General features: G+C 38.8%; 1 protein-coding gene across 18 annotated transcripts in view; it reads right to left on the bottom strand.

Annotated features, from left to right (window-relative positions):
- The window catches only part of LOC139259744 (R3H domain-containing protein 1-like), a 164,581-nt gene that overhangs the window by 99,536 nt on the left and 44,725 nt on the right, over positions 1-20,320 (bottom strand). For 17 of the 18 annotated variants that reach the window (XM_070875398.1, XM_070875405.1, XM_070875401.1 and 14 more), the window contains 6 exons: positions 10,863-10,986; positions 10,684-10,762; positions 6,272-6,331; positions 6,048-6,188; positions 3,677-3,785; positions 2,128-2,223 (listed from right to left, as the gene is read on the bottom strand). In XM_070875398.1, the coding sequence (XP_070731499.1) occupies positions 2,128-2,223; positions 3,677-3,785; positions 6,048-6,188; positions 6,272-6,331; positions 10,684-10,762; positions 10,863-10,986 (609 nt within the window). The remainder of the gene's footprint in view (positions 1-2,127; positions 2,224-3,676; positions 3,786-6,047; positions 6,189-6,271; positions 6,332-10,683; positions 10,763-10,862; positions 10,987-20,320) is intronic. The other variant, XM_070875402.1, reaches the window with a different exon arrangement.

Genomic DNA, 20,320 nt, shown 5'->3' on the forward strand with positions numbered 1-20,320 from the left:
ATAATTAGATTTTTGGACTCTAGGGACATCAAGGGATATGGGCAATCAGATAGGAAAGTGGAGTTGAGGTTGAGATCAGCCATGATCTTATTGAATGGCGGAGCAGGCTCGAAGGGCCATATGGCCTACTCCTGCTCCTAATTCTTATACAAAAATGTAACACTTACTATTCACTATTTTTTTGCATGTAAAGGACCATGAAAGATGATGCACACTTTTTAATTTAAAAAGTACTCGCCGATATTATGAGCAAATCATGTACTGTACTTTCTATTTTGCTAATCTTATTTCACCCTCAAACAAATTTGAAGTGATGCAATACCCACAACAGCACTGTCCAAGCTGCTGTTATTGAAAAAAAGTTTTTATTTTGTTATAAATCATCATAGTATGAGCAGTCTTGCTGAATGCGTAAATTTTACAATAGCAATTATATGCTTGGAAGCCAACTTTTGAAGGTTTTCCTTTTAACTGGACAAAAATTGTTGGGACACAAGAAAAATCACCTGGGTAAAAATTCAGCACAGTGGTATCCAATACGAGAGCACAGTTTGAGTGCATCTCAATTCTTCAGCGCTATTATTGAAGAGTTTAAATCTTCAAACAGAAACTAAATATGAAGAATGCAAATTTTTAAAAACACTGCAAAAGTAGAGTTAATGAATGATCGCAAACCTGTATTATTAAAAATTATACTTTTGCTGCTGTTAAATTGCTGGCTTCCTACCTTCTCAGATGAGCAATCTGCCTTTAATACATTGCACTAAGCTTAGAAAGTAGAAAAATAAATAGAGATCTGCAGATGTCTGAGCAGAGATTCTTGAAAAATTGATTCAGTTTTTGACAGTTTTTAACAATTTATACATTTTAAATATTTTAATACTTTTCCATTCATTTAAATTTTTGCTGTGTGAAAATTTTACAATATTAGGGGAATGAACAGCAAAGATACTCCGAATGAGCATCTGAAGTCCATTTATGACCAGCACTGGGGACAATATTATGTTCTTACTATTATAAAATTGTGTTTTAAAAAAATATTTAGACTTCTTTCCTAAAAAGAGGTTTAGTGCTCTTAAAAAGTGTTTCCATGCAAGCTGTTACCATTGCACCAATGGTGCACTTTTTGCACTTCCAGTCATTATTTAGACCCATGACCATCTTGTCTGCATCAGGAGAGAGATATTTATTTACAGAAATTTATGAAAGGATGTATTTGAGTTGCGGTCAGCAAATTAATGCAGGCAAATGCTATGAAGCTAAAGAGTATTGTGGCACACAGAATGGTATTTTTTGAACATTGCGACCAGCCAACTGGATCCTTTTGGCCTTTGAGTCCTGTACATTCCTAGGTGTACAAAAAAAGTGCAATGCAGGGAAAATTCATTTTGAGAGGAGTTTGAAGTGCTTCAGTCCTATATGCCATCTATCAGAAGCATTATTTACTTTTCAGTTTCTTGTACCTATATTCAAATCTTCTGCCTTATGACAACTGCTTTCTATTATTTACCAGATCTTGATAACTATTATTCCGATGCCACACTGGCAAAACAGATCATTGTATATACTGCACTATACCTGAATTGTGGCTCTGACTCAAAAACATCCAGCCAAAATTTAACAAGCAGTGCCAAGCTCTAACACCCTCACAAGGTCAGAGGGACATAATCACCAATCTGCTCTACAGAGAACTTTGGATGAGTGGCCATCTAAACCAGTCAGAAATGAATATAATGATATGCAATAAAATTGGCTGCAGATAAAATATATCCCAGCAAAATTCTACAGGCTGCTCTTTTATGTACTACCTGCTCACACAGAAAGAAATTTCAATTTTCTTACAAGAGTTTAGCCAAAACAGATGACAAAGAACTATTTGTGTTCACAAAAATATATGGAACATCATCCCATATGATACAGCCAGACACCACAACGATTTCTCGATTGACACTACTATCCAACTTTCAATTTACTAATGTATCGTATACTCTGAAATCTACACAACCCAATCAGTCAAGTCCAATATCTTCTAGATTTTCAGCTACACACAAACAGCTAGTAACGTCTATTTGCACATCCAGTTTAAAACCATTTATTTACTTTTCTCCTTTCCCACCCTATACTTACATCTTGAGAAAATATCCTATCTCTGACCCGGTGATATTCCTCTTCCCTCTCCTCTATTGATTTGCTTCTTCTATCATCCCGCAATCTGATACGTATCTGGAAATTTTGAACACATCGTCTTCTTAGGAGATTGAAATATTTCAAAGTAAAAAAGAATTTAATTGAAGTTTTAACAATATCAAAAATATATATTTTTTGAAACAAATTCCAAATATGCTTTTTGGACTTTAATTTGTTTTTATTAGCACTGCTACACTCTCCTTTAAAAAAAATGCTTTCTCAGAGCTTTCTAGAATGTAATTTTCCTTCTCCCAAGGCAGTTCATGCGTGAGTCAGAACTGCCTTGAACTAATTCCAGATGTTTTCCTGATTTTGCCTTACATTCCACTCAACTGTTGTAACGGATTTATTCAGAGCAAATAACCTGTTTAATACACAATTTTCTTCCACTTCGTTACTGTGAAATATTCCAGTAACACCTGTGAACAATCACTTGGTTAGAAGAAATGATTACAATTTTTAAGTGATCATTCGTGGGTTGAACTGAAAGTAAACTGTGCAACCAAGTTTTAATCTGGTTAAGAGTCACTTAAAAAAATCCTCATGAGAAACAAACTCGAATAACTTGGGCAATCTTAGCCATTAAAAAAGCCAGTTGTGCTGCTAATCAGTCATGTTATATATTCATTTAAGACGAATTCCCTGTGATAAACTTGTGAATGAGTTTTATATACAAATATATACCATGCTAAATGTAACTCTTTCTAATGCAAAGTGCAATATCTTCAAATATCTTTGCTGTTCTCATCTTTATCAGAGTGTCAAACAATGCTTACTGCAGCTGCCATATAGGACTTGATGCACAGGACATGTGGTACCTATATACACAAGCGTGGTGAACAATGTAAAATTAGTAATTAGTTATTTGGCTAAAATTGAGTGTAAAGTCTTTGCTAAAATTATTCCATTAAACATAAATATAATGTATGTAGACAAAAAGATTTTGGTTTGCAAACTTCCGTTCAATTGAATTATACTATGAAAGTGGAATCCAGGACTGCTTGAATATTGTCCATTGAGTACGTGACCTGAACTAAGACATGTCCAAGAGCAATGGTTTGAGTCGAACGAGACCCTTCGAACTCATTAGTAAAACACCCACCTCCAAAGAAGCAAGTGCCCATATAAATAGCAAGACAATATATATAATAAAGCACAATTATTTACTGACACCATCACTTTATAAACAGAATTTTGAAGGAGAAGTTGCAGTCAGTTGAGATCAGGCCACTTGTTGATTTAAAAACATTCCTAGATTCCTGCATTACAATTCTACGTGCATTGGTCAGCCATTCTCTTCATGAAACTATATTGTACTACAATACGGAGTATTCAAACTCTGAATACAAAAAATACATTTTAGTTTTGTGAAATTAATAATCTTTGCTCCAGGGAAATTTACAATTATAAGTAACTTAGATAGTCATAAAACAGTCTTTGTTTTAACACAGAAATGGAAGCCAAGACTGCAGACAAATTGAGCACTTACTTGGTTATCATCTTTGTCAATGCTCGAGTTATCTCGTTTAAGGATATACCTCTTCTGAAAATCATCAGTTGTATCATCTTTTATATGTTCACAAAACTTCTGATCAGGTCTGTAATGACAAATACTGTATTATGCAAACTATATATATTCGAAGTGATCAAAGGTAAGTGATATCAATGCCAAAGAATTTAATGTTTTCCTATTTTTTGCATTCAGCATAAATATTCTGCACAAACTTGCGAAGATTATCCTAGTATACCAGTGAATTTTCCATTTCTTGCACCTATCAGCTAGTGGCTTGAGAGAGCAAGGTGTCAAATCTCAAATTGTGGAACTAGATGAGTGTCCAAACTTATTTAATTTAAGGTTCTTCGAGGAAGGAGACTTTCACTCGTTCATTAGAACTAGATTCAATCCTAGGTCTTTTAAGGATAGTAGCTTGGCCCACTGGGCCAGCCAAATTCTATTCTGAAATGTATTTGCAACAGCCTACTAGCAACAGTTTTAGCAATCAATGGAGAGAAATATTTAGACTGCTCAGATTCAATTGACATTCACATTGAGAGTTTAGAGTTTCTAAAAGTTTTGTTACTAAAAGGGAGGGAAAACAGCACATGAAAGCAGTCGTTATCCTGATTTTTAATTTTTTTAAATAAATGTGTGTCTTGCTTGTTTTCCGTGAGGCAATGTCCTCCGCACTTTACACCATTGAAACAGGAGATGTTTCACTCTGGCTAGACTTTAAATACAGCTTCAATATTTTATAAAAACTTTGAAATTCCTTTCTTTAAAGGGGAGGGGTGCAGAATCATTTTGTGTTTGTATTCAGGAATCAAGGGCAATGTTTTGATCATAGAGCTGAATAAATAAATCTTAGCTAACAGAAGTTTAAAATCAGATTTCACACCAAATATATTAATCTTTGCTAGTCTGTAATTGCACAAGCAAGATTTACAACATCTTGATATTTAATGAAAACATTGACAATGAGGAGTATTTTCAAACAAAAATGAAAAGTTTTACATACTGTTTTTGTAGAAGAGCAATGGAGACCGTGCTTAATATTAAACTGGTGGTAATTTTTTTTTTTAAATTGTGCTTGCAAAATTTTCAATCTGGTTAAGATTTACGACGTGTTACACAGTTAATGCCATCAAATAATGTGTCACTTCCCAAATCCTTGCCCGTCTTTCCCGTAACTCCGTTTGAATCTATCTAATCAGGTTTCTGCTCTGTCACAACACCGAAAGTCACCATGTCCACTTTGACCATGGTGCATCATCCCTCCTCGATCTCTCTGCAGCCTGATATGGTCAGCCACACCATTTACCTCCAACACTTCTCCTCTATGGGGAAGGGGGAATTTGCTTTCACTTGGTTTCATCTTACATATCTGATCATAGTCATAGCAACTTTCTGTTCATAAAAGGTTACCTCTGGAGTTCTATCCTTTGTCCCATCCTCTCCATTATCGATATGCTGTCCCTTGGTGATGTCATCCAAAGACATGGGTTAATTTTCCACAAGTACACTGACTATGCCCGGCACCAACTCGCCCCCACCTTTCTTGACCGCCTCAATTTTAAGACTGCTTGTTTGACATGCAGTCTTGCATGAATCTCAATTTCCTCAGACAAAACATTGGGAAGGCCAAAGCTATAGTTTTAAATCCCAGTCACAACTCTACACTCTGGCAACCAATTTCATCTGGTCGCCTGGCCACTGTCTGAGGCTGAACCAGACCACTCGCAACCTTGGTGCCCGAGCTGAGCGGAAACTTCTGATCTCATAATCCTTTCTATCATAAAGACAACTTAGGTCCACCTCCAGACATCCCACTTACCCATCACCCTTGTCCTTGCTGACCGACATTGGCTTCTGGTCCCCCAGCAACTCAAGTTTAAAATCCGTTCCTATCTCTGTAACCTCCACCAGCCCGACAACCCCACCCTCTGATTCTGGTCTTGTGCATCCCTCCTCTCTCTTTGCCCCACTATTGGCAAACCACACAGGCCCCATGCTCTGGAATTCTCTCCTAAAACACCTTTCAAACTCCTTTCTCCTACTTTACAACCTTCCTTAAAATTCACCTCCTTGACCAAGCTTTTGGTTACTCTTCTTTATATGTCCTTCTTTGACTGTTATTTTTTAAATTTAAATTAATTTTTAAAAAAAGTATGCCTTTGTGAAACACCTTGGGACATTTCTCTATGTTAAAGGCCCTTTACAAATGCATGTAGTAGGAGCAAGCCAAAATAGTTTATATTGCCTAACACCCACCCCCCCACATCCAATACTAAAGTGATCTTTTACAAGACAATTTGATTAACTTAATTACAAACAAAAGCATTTCAGAAGTTAAATCACTTACATTCTTGTGTTGCTAGTTTTATTTATAATCACAGCTTTTCCTGTTTGGTCAACATTGTGATCTAAGCCAAAGTATGCAGCCACTCTGTGCAACAACATTCTGTGGTAGGAGGTCATCGGAGGAAACTTTCTATATTGAATACTGAAGAGGAAGCAAGAGACCAATGGTGATAATACACAAGCTGTGAAAATACATTTAGCCTATGCATCAATATCAGCTCTTACTTGTTATTACTGATAAAATCCAGAATTTCTTGTTCTAACTTCAGCAACATCATTCTATCCCTGCAACAAAAAAATTATTATGTTCAGTAGTGTCCATTTTTCAAATATGCTGGTTCAAACTGTTGAAACTAAAAACAACTGGAAATGATGTACTTCTCAATTAAATTCCCTGCAAGCACAATATAACATTTCTATCAATGTTGAACCCACAGCATAATAGTGACAAAGTTGTGATTCTTACGTCCAGTATGGATGGCACAAGTTGCTTAAAACACAGGGACCAATGAATGCATTAGTCTACTTAGGCAAGAGTTAACCGATTTGCACAATATTTCATAAAAAGGCTACAAATGAACAAAAATCTGGGTTGAGAGGAGACTGCTAGATGTAATTTCTGGCGATGGAAGTTCAGAACATACTTAACCCTTTGTGGCAGACTCAGAATCTGATATCCAAGGTATCAGAAACCACATTACTCCAGGGCACTGTTGATGATTGGCCAGCCTCGCTCATGAATGGAGGCGTAAACCATTTAGATGGCGCTGGGATTCTTCCGGAAATATTTGGGGACCAAGGGTCTAGCGAGAAGCAGGAACTGAAGGAAATCCTTGTCAGTCAGGAAATTGTGTTAGGGAAATTGATGGGATTGAAGGCCGATAAATCCCCAGGGCCTGATAGCTTGCATCCCAGAGTACTTAAGGAAGTGGCCCTAGAAATAGTGGATGTATTGGTCATTTTCCAACATTCTATAGACTCTGGATCAGTTCCTATGAACCGGAGGGTAGCTAATGTAACACCACTTTTTTTAAAAATGAGGGAGAGAGAAAATAGGGAATTATAGACCGGTTCGCCCGACATCGGTAGTGGGGAAAATGTTGGAATCAATTATTAAAGATGAAATAGCAGCGCATTTGGAAAGCAGTGACAGGATTGGTCCAAGTCAGCATGGATTTATGAAAAGGAAATCATGCTTGACAAATCCTATAGAATTTTTTGAGGATGTAACTAGTAGAGTGGACAAGGGAGAACCAGTGAATGTGGTGTATTTGGACTTCCAAAAGGCTTTTGACAAGGTCCCACACAGGAGATTAGTGTGCAAAATTAAAGCACATGGTATTGGGGTTAATGTATTGACGTGGATAGAGAACTGGTTGGCAGACAGGAAGCAAAGAGTAGGTCCTATTCAGAATGGCAGGCAGTGACTAGTGGGGTACCGCAAGGTTCAGTGTTGGGACCCCAGCTATTTACAATATACATTAATGATTTAGGCGAAGGAATTCAATGTAATATCTCCACCAGATGACACTAAGCTGGGTGGCAGTGTGAGTTGTGAGGAGGATGTTAAGAGGCTGCAGGGTGACTTGGACAGGTTAGGTGAGTGGGCAAATGCATGACAGATGCAGTATAATGTAGATAAATGTAAGGTTATCCACTTTTGTGGCAAAAACAGGAAGGCAGAATATGGTGACAGATTAGGAAAAGGGAAAGTGCAACGAGACCTGGGTGTCATGGTATATCAGTCATTGAAAGTTGGCATGCAGGTACAGCAGGCGTTGAAGGCGGCAAATGGCATGTTGGCCTTCATAGCGAGAGGATTTGAGTATAGGAGCAGGGAGGTCTTACTGCAGTTGTACAGGGCCTTGCTGAGGCAACATCTTGAATATTGTGTACAGTTTTGGTCTCCTAATCTGAGGAAGGACATTCTTGCTATTGAGGGAGTGCTGCAAAGGTTCACCAGACTGATTCTCGGGATGACAGGACTGACATACGAAGAAAGACTGAATCGACTAGGCTTATATTCACTGGAATTTAGAATAATAATGAATGAGAGGGGATCTCATCGAAACTTATAAAATTCTGACAGGATTGGACAAATTAGATGCAGGAAGAATGTTCCCAATGTTGGGGAAGTCCAGAACCAGTGGTCACAGTCTAAGGATAAGGGGTAAGCTATTTAGGACCGAGATGAGGAGAAACTTCTTCACTCAGAGAATTGTGAACCTGTGGAATTCTCTACCACAGAAAGTTGTTGAGGCCAGTTCATTAGATATATTCAAAAGGGAGTTAGAAGTAGCCCTTTCGGCTAAAGGGATCAAGAGGTATGGAGAGAAAGCAGGAATGGGGTACTGAAGTTGCATGATCAGCCATGATCATATTGAATGGTGGTGCAGGCTCAAAGGGCCGAATGGCCTTCTCCTGCATCTATTTTCTATATTTCTATGTTTCTCACTTAATTACAGATAATCCAGCAAACCAATGTCCGAATACATACAGTAGTTTTGGCCAGATAAGCACTGAATCAGTGCTGGCTTATCTGAATCACTACATACATTTGTGGGTCCGAAGCCTTAGCTCTGCAAACTTGTACCCAAGCTCGCTTGACTTAGGCAAGTGGGGTGTGTCCCTATGGCAGTGTTTGCAGTTTAACAAACCAAACCTCTACCTGTGTGGATTTCTCGTAGCTTTGGAGCCTCTCGATAAAAAAAGGCTTTCATTTATATAGTGCCTTTCACAACCTCAGGATTTCCCAAAGCACTCTATAGACAATTAATTACTTTTGAAGTGAAGTCACTGCTGTTTTGTAGGCAAAAATAGCAGCCAATTTGCATGCAGCAAGGTGCTACAAACAGCATGGAGATGATTGACAAGTTAATCATTTTGTTTTGATGGTATTGCTTGATTCAGTAGTGTGTTTTAACATTAATCATAGGACTAAATACCCACTTATGCTCTTATGATCACTGTTTAGGGTCATGCTGGAAAGTGCATGTACAGACATCAAGGGAAAACAGGATTGTCCACAACTGCAATGGTCTTTGGAGCAGTGGTTGAAGTTCCTTTGACACTCAGTGTCAATGCTCAAATGAAGCCCTATGTGTCACCCCCTTCAGCAAGAGGAGAAAAAGCAAAGTTTGGGGGGGAAATAAATACTGTATCCATCATCATGCACAATGTTGTATGTACTTGTATGTGGAGAAATTTATTTTGCTATTTAGTTCTCAAGTACAATGGTTACCCCAAGGTGCAGTCACATAACTTAGCATCTTTGCAGTGATTTTGGATGTAGATTTGAAGCATGTAAATCAGATTCAAAGGCCCAAATGACTCGAAAGCAAAGGTGAGCTAGATTTTCTCCTCTTGGGTGTCTTACTCTTTGTTCTGCTGTCACGGTGCTACTGTGGTCGTGGTAATGCACCCTTCCTTAAAGGCCATACATTCGCTCAGATTTCCCTCAGAGCATAGGGTTTCTGGAGAATGGTGACCACTGCTCCAATGATGGTCGGCCCAGCAGCAACACCACGAGTGCACTCCGATCAACTGTTGCACCTCCAGCATCTTGATATTTTAATGGCAATTTACTTCCCAATTTCAGTCCCAATCAAAGCTGCAAGAGCTTGGCTTGAAGTCAGGAAGAATAGCTGCCAATTAAATATAACAGTACAAGAGCTGAGCGACAAATTACATCGCCAGTTGATGAGGAAATGCTGGTTTGAATGACAAAGAATACAGAAAATGTAATTGCGTATGCCAACTAACATGAAGGTTAGAATTTTTGAAGATAAAAACTTTGTGAAATTTAACGATGAATAAGTCAATATTCAACCATTTCCACTGTTGGTTGACTTCGAGTGGTTCTATTGTATGTATAATAGTAGCCTCACTCAGAAATTACAGCACAGGATAAGGCTATTCAGTTCTAAGTTTGAGAATGCTTCAACTGCATCCACTTTATTCCCACTGCCTTGCTCATTCCCTCTTATAGTAGTAAAAGCCATTATTTGTTGTGTACCTTTGTAACATTGCCCATTATTTGAATGGAATGGTGTAATTTTAAACACAGATCTTGTAGATTAATATATACAGTATTCTTCATTTAAACAACATGCAAGTTTGACTTTTGCTTGTTTACAGTACAAAACAAGCAGAATTTGATTCAGTATGGCTTTTCTGTGTACAGTGTATTGCATAATTATATAGTAGTTTTTCAGAATGCATAGTTCAGTTGTTATTTAGGTGCTTGTGATAGGTTCAGTTCTTTATTCAAAGAGCATCATTTTTACTTTCTCTCTTTGGTAAAGAGGTTCCCTTGCTTCTACCTTTGAAATGTTTGCACTTTTTTTTGTGTTTATCAACTGTGTGGCACTAACGTGTGCTTTCTAAACTGCTGATAATGGTTCATAATTCTTGGGAATAGTTATGGAAACCATGGTTACAGCTAGCAGCTGTTGATAGGAGGTAGAGTGCATGGCTATTCGACCATTAAACTGCCACTTGGCTAAGTAATGATGGTTTGTTTGATTTCAGGTGCAAAGAATAAATTCCAAATGTGTATAATAACTACATATCATAAGCATTGCATGACAAAATAGTGCATCTTCTATATATAAGCAAAAACTAATTTCTATATATACCTGGGATTATTTTTCAAAGTATTTACTAAAAATTCATGAAGATCTATTCCAGTGGAATCTGTATATTCTTGGCTGGAATCTGGTTGAGAGAGAGAGATTGAGAAGTTCCATTCATTTACAAGTCATTCAGCAAGCATCCAAAATCTGAAAGTATTTTAGTGAAGAAATGCAGTGTAAACCTCTTGATAAAATTTTTTTATGCATTTTATCTGGTTTGTCTGTACATTCTTCCTTTTCAGCTTCATCTTTTGTGGGCTGTTCTTCTTTATCAAATGTTTGTGTTAACTGGAGCTGAATTTTATCCTGTGTAAACACAAGGCGAATTACTGTCATAATAATATTCAATGAAACAAACGGATTTAACATACTTAAGAGTTGCGTGTGAAGTTTAATAAAAATGGTAACCGCATTTCACATTTTTTCTTTCAAAATTCTTCAATAATCTTCCTAACCGGCTTCAATCATTTGGCAAATGCCCAGAGTAGTATGCTACTGATCCACTCAGCACACTACATGAAAAAGATGAAATTTAGTGCAGAATTTTGACTTTTAGTTTCATACCATTGCAAGTTAAGTGAAACAGTACCAATATAATATTGAATAAGTCAGGTGATATAACCTTGAGGCTATGCTCTCTCCTGTATCAAGTGAACAAATTATAACAGTACAAAGAATAACAGTCAATCTTTCTCAGAAAGCAAGGATTTTCAAGGAAATATGAAATTGTGAAGTTACAGGTACTTGAGTCTTTTAGGTCTGGTCATTTTAATCTGTAAAATCTCCTTTCAAAAATGATATTGTCCACAAACAGTTCTCAATCATCAGAAAGTGGTCTCACATTCATGATATAATGGTATTTCACTGTGCACGATAACAAGGAGATAGGAGTCCCTGTCCTTACATGCATATTTACAAATACAACTGAACCAGGAAGCTCTAGTAACTTGATGCCGGTTGACAACGAACCAGAGAATAACCCAAAGATTGGACTGGGCTTATGCCGCTGTTCAAGAGTTTTTGCTTTCACTTGTTCTTAGTTGTAACTTATTGGTAGGTTTCCAGCTGTTTTCCTTGCTTTTGATTCATCCGTTCCCTATCTCTTCAACTCTACTTTGATTGGCTCAAAGTAAATCAACAAAATATCATGGAGAATTAGAAAGACTTAAAAGAAAATGCACACCAACACAAGACTTCTAAGATATTAAAATTGAAAATCCCATGGCTTTGTTATTGATAAGTTACAAGATAAGTTCTCTGCTTTATCTGCCTGCGTTGTCTTTGTGTCCTTGGTGGTATTGCTGTGTCATAGAAACATAGAAAATAGGTGCAGGAGTAGGCCATTCGGCCCTTCGAGCCTGCACCGCTCAATGAGTTAATGGCTGAACATGCAACTTCAGTACCCCATTCCTGCTTTCTCGCCATACCCCTTGATCCCCCTCGTAGTAAGGACTACATCTAACTCCTTTTTGAATATATTTAGTGAACTGGCCTCATCAACTTTCTGTGATAGAGAATTCCACAGGTTCACCACTCTCTGGGTGAAGAAGTGTTTCCTCATCTCGGTCCTAAATGGCTTACCCCTTAGCCTTAGACTGTCACCCCTGGTTCTGGACTTCCACAACATTGGGAACATTCTTCCTGCATCTAACCTGTCTAAACCCAGCAGAATTTTAAACGTTTCTATGAGATCCCCTCTCATTCTTCTGAACTCCAGTGAATACAAGCCCAGTTGATCCAGTCTTTCTTGATAGGTCAGTCCCGCCATCCCGGGAATCAGTCTGGTGAACCTTCGCTGCACTCCCTCAACAGCAAGAATGTCCTTCCTCAAGTTAGGAGACCAAAACTGTACACAATACTCCAGGGTGTGGCCTCACCAAGGCCCTGTACAACTGTAGTAACACCTCCCTGCTCCTATACTCAAATCCCCTCGCTATGAAGGCCAACATGCCATTTGCTTTCTTAACCGCCTGCTGTACCTGCATGCCAACCTTCAATGACTGATGTACCATGACATCCAGGTCTCGTTGCACCTCCCCTTTTCCTAATCTGTCACCATTCAGATAATAGTCTGTCTCTCTGTTTTTACCACCAAAGTGGATAACCTCACATTTATCCACATTATACTTCATCTGCCATGCATTTGCCCACTCACCTAACCTATCCAAGTCACTCTGCAGCCTCATAGCATCCTCCTCACAGCTCACACTGCCACCCAACTTCGTGTCGTCCGCAAATTTGGAGATACTACATTTAATCCCCTCGTCTAAATCATTAATGTACAATGTAAACAGCTGGGGCCCCAGCACAGAACCTTGCGGTACCCCACTAGTCACTGCCTGCCATTCTGAAAAGTCCCCATTTACTCCTACTCTTTGCTTCCTGTCTGACAACCAGTTCTCAATCCACATCAGCACACTACCCCCAATCCCATGTGCTTTAACTTTGCACATTAATCTCTTGTGTGGGACCTTGTCGAAAGCCTTCCGACAGTCCAAATACACCACATCAACCGGTTCTCCCTTGTCCACTCGACCGGAAACATCCTCAAAAAATTCCAGAAGATTTGTCAAGCATGATTTCCCTTTCACAAATCCATGCTGACTTGGACCTATCATGTCACCATTTTCCAAATGCGCTGCTATGACATCCTTAATAATTGATTCCATCATTTTACCCACTACTGATGTCAGGCTGACCGGTCTATAATTCCCTGCTTTCTCTCTCCCTCCTTTTTTAAAAAGTGGGGTTACATTGGCTACCCTCCACTCGATAGGAACTGATCCAGAGTCAATGGAATGTTGGAAAATGACTGTCAATGCGTCCGCTAGTTCCAAGGCCACCTCCTTAAGTATTCTGGGATGCAGTCCATCAGGCCCTGGGGATTTATCGGCCTTCGATCCCATCAATTTCCCCAACACAATTTCCCGACTAATAAGGATTTCCCTCAGTTCCTCCTTCTTACTAGACCCTCTGACCCCTTTTATATCCGGAAGGTTGTTTGTGACTTCCTTAGTGAATACCGAAACAAGTACTTGTTCAATTGGTCTGCCATTTCTTTGTTCTCCGTTATGACTTCCCCTGATTCTGACTGCAGGGGACCTACGTTTGTCTTTACTAACCTTTTTCTCTTTACATATCTATCGAAGCTTTTGCAGTCCATCTTAATGTTCCCTGCAAGCTTCCTTTCGTACTCTATTTTCCCTGCCCTAATCAAACCCTTTGTCGTCCTCTGCTGAGTTCTAAATTTCTCCCAGTCCCCGGGTTCGCTGCTATTTCTGGCCAATTTGTATGCCACTTCCTTGGCTTTAATACTATCCCTGATTTCCCTTGATAGCCACGGTTGAGCCACCTTCCCTTTTTTATTTTTACGCCAGACAGGGATGTACAATTGTTGTAGTTCATCCATGCGGTCTCTAAATGTTTGCCATTGCCCATCCACTGTCAACCCCTTAAGTATCATTCGCCAATCTATCCTAGCCAATTCACGCCTCATACCTTCAAAGTTACCCTTCTTTAAGTTCTGGACCATGGTCTCTGAATTAACTGTTTCATTCTCCATCCTAATGTAGAATTCCACCATATTATGGTCACTCTTCCCCAAGGGGATTGCGAATTAATCCTCTCTCATTACACAACACCCAGTCGAAGATGACCTCCCCCCTAGTTGGTGTCCTCTCACAATGCTCTGTTTAAGTTGTTCTGTGATCGTCTGTGTGTGGTGCTTTGGCTACATTACTCTGTTGTGTGTTTCTCTCCTCCTATCTCTTATTTTGAATTATTGGTGGAGGCATGTTGCCTCTCGCTCTTTGTCCTCCTGTTTTCATGATGTTCTCGTCTGTTTACTTAGCATATGTTGACGCTGCCACTGTTGTCTCCGATTTTCCTTTTCTGGTTTCCCCTGACCTGTTGTTTCCTTTCTCCCCGTATGCTTTCTGTTCCTTGCCTTGCTGACTTTATAAGGTCATCTGCTCAGCCTTTTCCCCATAACACTTGCACCCAATTCAGGCTTTTGTTGTGCAAAAGTTTTTAAGGCTTGCATATCGAGGCTCTCTGTAATGCACAATGTGGCATACTTCTTGCAGCCTCATTCTTCCTTGATCTCCCATGAGGTCCTCATAGTTGTCCATTGCTTGTCTCGCAACTATAGCCCCCTTTCTACAACATGCATCCAGACTTCCTTCCATCATCACTAACTTTTTCCCCATTATCCCTCATCATTTTGTCCCCAAGGTACTGCCTCGCCCTGATCAAATTATTTTTGCAGTAAATTTACATCTGTGCAATGCTCAGAACACCACTAGAGACTTTGAATCGGGAGTGCTGGCGCTGGTTCTGCTGACTAACTTTCGCTAGGCCACCTATCATGCGAGGTCTGGTTATCGTCGTCGTTGCCAAGCTCCCTCAACATGGCTTTCTTCTCTGCTGCGTTATCTTCGACAGTTCTGCGAAACTGGCAGTTTACATTTGAAACAGCTGACTGTGTGAAGATCAGGCAGCAGAAGTCGTCTTTTTGATGTGGTTCAAGCTACTAGCAGGGACAAGTAGGCCTTAAGGTACTGAAAGCAGCAGAGATCCAATATTTAATCATGTAATCTATATATGTAGGATATTAAATTTTGTACAATTGCATACACATTTGTTTGGGGAGCATAAATGGCTGTTAGTCGAAGAAATAGCCCAGGAAGGAAGTATATAAATGACAGTCCAGGAACAGGAGTGAGGCGGGGTGGATCATGAGTCGTATGTCACGTGTAGAGCCAGCTGGGAAATGCAAATAAGGACAAAACAGTGCTACATACTATTGGGATATCTAAGCTGCAAGGCAATTAATCATCATTTTAACATTGAAAGTAAGGTTGTTACCTCATGTATTACACTCCAGATGTTACCAAGTGTCACAAGTCAGGAGAAAATCCGAGAAATGTGACACAGGGTGTATATGCTATTGTACAAAGTTTAATATCCTACATATGTAGATTATATGAGTAAATAGTTGAGCAACTAGTTATTCTAGTTGTGTTTTGCCAAGCATAAACTGGTGCCTGAATTACAGCACAAATGGACAGAAACCCCCTGAATGTAATGCACATCAATAATGTTGGGCTAAATTATGCAGCCGTTGCACATGAAAACAAGAGGGAGAAATAAACATGGCTCATCACTCTAAAAACTACAACACAAAACAAATGTGTAAGTTCTTTCAGTTTCAATCTGCAAAGATCATACTACTCACTCTCGTATTTACCTCCAAGGTGGGTCAGAAATACACAACTCCTTCTATTGTCTCATCTGTACTGAACATGTTGAACGCAGCTTTTTTAACAATCCTACGACATCTATAAAAACAGCAGTCTTCACCATATGCTCAAATAACTACTCTCCTCTCTCACATAAGAACATAAGAAATAGGAGCAGGAGTAGGCCATTTAGCCCCTCGAGCCTACTCCACCATTTAATATCATGGACGATCTGATCATGGACTCAGCTCCACTGCCCTGCCCGTTCCCACAACCCTTTACTCCCTTATCACTCAAAAATCTGTATATCTCCGCCTTAAATATATTCAATGACCCAGCCTCAACAGCTCTCTGGGGCAGAGAATTCCACAGATTTACAACCCTCAGAGAAGAAATTCCTCCTCATCTCAGTTTTAAATGGGCAACCCCTTATTCTGAAACTATGCCCCCAAGTTCTAGATTCCCTTATGAGTGAAAATATCCTCTCTGCATCTACCTTGTCAAGCCCCCTCAGTATCTTATATGTTTCAATAAGATCACTGCTCATTCTTCTGAACTCCAATGAGTATAGGCCTAACCTACTCAACCGATCTTCATAAATCAACCCTCTCATCTCTGGAATCAACCTAGTGAACCTTCTCTGAACTGCCTCCAATGCAAGTACATCTTTCCTTAAATAAGGAGACCAAAACTATATGCAGTACTCTAGATGTGGCCTCACCAATACCCTGTAAAGTTGTAGCAGGACTTCTGTGCTTTTATACTCTATCCCCCTTGCAATAAAGGCAAACATTCCCTTTGCCTTCCTAATTATTTGCTGTACCTGCATACTAACTTTTTGTGTTTCATGCACAAGGAGCCCCAGGTCCCTCTGTACTGTAGCACTTCGCAATTTTTTTCCATTTAAATTATAATTTGCTTTTTGATTTTTTTCTGCCAAAGTGGATTAACTTCACATTTTCCCACATTATACTCCATCTGCCTAACGTTTGCCCACTCACTTAGCCTGTCTATATCCCTTCGCAGATTCTTTGTGTCCTCCTTGCATCTTGCTTTCCCATCTATCTTTGAATCATCAGCAAACTTGGCTACATTACACTTGGTCCCTTCATCCAAGTCATTCATATAGATTGTAAATAGTTGAGGCCCCAGCACTGATCCCTGCGGCACCCCACTAGTTACTGTTTGCCAACCGGAAAATGACCCATTTATCCCGACTCTGTTTTCTGTTAGTTAGCCAATCCTCTATCCATGCTAATATATTACCCCCATCCCCATGAACTTTTATCCTGTGCAGTAACCTTTAATGTGGTACTTCATCGAATGCCTTCTAGAAATCCAAATTCACCACATCCACTGGTTCCCCCCTATCCACCTTGCTCGTTACGTCCTCCAAGAACTCCAGCAAATTTGCCAAACATGATTTCCCTTTCACAAAACCATGCTGGCTCTGCTTGATTGAATTATGCTTTTCCAAATTTCCTGCTACTGCTTCCTTAATAATGGACTCCAGCATTTTACCAACGACCGATATTAGGCTAACTGGTGTATAGTTTCCTGCTTTCTGTCTGCCTCCTTTTTTAAATAGGGACATTACAATTGTGGTTTTCAAATCCGCTGGGACCTCCCCAGAATCCAGGGAATGCTGGCAAATTACAACCAATGCATCCACAATCTCTGCAGCCAGTTCTTTTAAGACCCTCGGATACAAGCCATCAGGTCTAGGGGACTTGCCCACCTTTAGTCCCATTATTTTACCGAGTACTACTTCTTTAGTGATAGTTTTAAGTTCCTCCCTCCCGAGAACCCCTTGATTATCCATTATTGGGATGTTTTTAAGTTTCTTCTACCGTGAAGACTGATACAAAATATTTGTTCAAAGTCTCTGCCATGTACCTGTTCCCCATTATTAATTCCCCAGTCTCATCCTCTAAGGGACTCTTAAGCTACTCTTTTCCTTTTTACTTGCCTGTAGAAACTCTTACGATCTGTTTTTATATTTCTTGCCAGTTTACTTTCATAACCCATCTTTCCCCTCTCTACTTTTTTTTTTTAAAAAGTCGTTCTCTGCTGGTTTTTAAAAAGCTTCCCAATCCTCTGGCCTCCCACTAACCTTGGCCACTTTGTATGCCATTGTTTTCAATTTGATACCACCCTTTATTTCCTTACTTAGCCACGGATGGTTATCCCTTCTCTTACAGTCTTTCCTACTCATTGAAATATATTTTTGTTGCAAGTTATGAAATATCTTCTTAAATGTCCTGCACTGCTCATCAACCGTCCCACACTTAAATCTATTTTCCCAGTCCACTTTAGCTAACTCTGCCTTCATACCTTTGTTGTCTCCTTTATTTAAGCTCAGGACACTGGTTTGAAATCCAACTTTCTCACCCTCAAACTGAATTTGAAATTCAACCATGCTATGATCACTCTTTCCTAGAGGATCCTTTACTAGGAGATCATTTATTAATCCTGTCTCATTACACAGTACCAGATCTAAGATGCTCCCTGGTTGGTTCTGCAATGTACTGTTGCAGAAAACTATCCCGTATACACTCTATGAACTCTTCCTCAAGGCTACCTTGGCCAATTTGATTTGTCCAATCAATATGAAGATTAAAATTGCCTATGATTATTGCTGTACCTTTCTTACAAGCCTCCATTATTTCTTGATTTATACTCTGCTACAGAGTGACTACTGTTTGGGGGCCTGTAGACACTTCCACCAGAGATTTTTTTCCCTTATAATTTTTTTATCTCCACCCAAACTGATTCTACAACTTGATCTTCTGAGCCAATATCATTTCTCATTACTGCACTGATCTCATCCTTTATTAACAGAGCTACTCCACCTCCTTTTCCTTTGTATCCTTCCGAATTGTCAAATATCCCTGAATATTTAGTTCCAAGCCTTGGTTACCTTGCAACCACGCCTCTGTAATGGCTATCAGATCAGACCCATTTGAATCTATTTCTGCCATCAACATATCTATTTTGTTACGAATGCACACACTATCACAATTGCTTAACTGACAAAAAAAAACAAAGTTAACAAACAGATGCATCAGGTTTGTACAGTTTAAGTGCACACATTTACACATCAGCAACTAATCAAGATCAAAGGAATTTTACTTAACCAATTAAAAAAAAGTTTAAAGTTATGTGGTATAAAACAGGCACACAATTCAGACTTGGTGAATTATCATCACAGACAAATGACTCAAGTTATGTTTAATTCTCCATCCCACTCCGACCTCTGCGTCCTACACTGTTCCAATGAAGCTCGAGGAACAGCACCTCTCACCTATCGATTAGGCACAATACAACCTTCCGGACTAAACAAACACTGAGCTCAACATTATCAGATCATAAACTACTGCTCCCATTTTTTCCAGACAGCAGGTGGTGGTAATGGTGACGCTCGTAAAACTTAAGATAAAACTCAATAGTTCTGCTCTTATGAGTGAGTTTTAAGGTATGCAGGCCAACATCACTTCTTTTTTGTTGCTAACCCACCAAACTTAATTATGTTTTCTCATTTAAGGAGTGATCATAATTCTGGAATTTTCCTCGAATATCTGCTCTCCAATTGTTCCCTGCAGTGAAGTTTCATGTGCATATCAACCATTCACAACTACAAAACTTTAGTTGCAGGTGTCTTAGAAATTATTTTTTATATAAACTTTATTGAAAAAAATTTACAAATATTTGCTGTGGCATAGCTACATTTAAAGCTATTTTCCACATCAATTTTTGTGGGCTAAATTTTATATCATCATACATAGAAGAGAAAAACAACAATGTCATTCGAAGCTTGAACTCAACGATTTAATCTTCTGGTTTAAGCAATGTACTTTCTGCTATTTAACATCCAGAAGAAGTTAATATTCTCAGATTATTCAGAGTACAAAAGTAAGTCATGAAGATAGAATGAATTTATTTTACTTTTCTCACCAGCACACTAAAATATCTAGCTTGGTACAGAACATCAGTTGTAAAAACACAAGTGAAAATGGGCTCATTAAGCAAGTATTTAGGCCTAAAGCGAGATTTTCTTTCAGTAATGTGTGACTTACAAGAGCGCAAATACTAAAAGAAAATTAAATCATGAAAAGTAATTACTACTAAATAGATAAAATGGTTACAATAAGTTGTGTTGCAGAAAATGCAGTAAACACGACAAATAGGATTATATTTGATAGAATTATTAAATCAAAGTTTTGTATACTTTCTATGCTATTTTTCTCACATCATCACTATTCTGCTCCTGTTCCTCAAAATTTAACTTCAATTACCTCCGGTACAATGTAAGTGATGCGCATTAAATGCATAATGAGAATTTCATAAGACAATTATTTCACTCCAAAACAAAGCCTTTATTTTAAAGAAATAAAACTACA

The sequence above is a fragment of the Pristiophorus japonicus genome, chromosome 3 (genome assembly GCF_044704955.1).
Source record: "Pristiophorus japonicus isolate sPriJap1 chromosome 3, sPriJap1.hap1, whole genome shotgun sequence".
Lineage (NCBI taxonomy): Eukaryota > Metazoa > Chordata > Chondrichthyes > Pristiophoridae > Pristiophorus > Pristiophorus japonicus.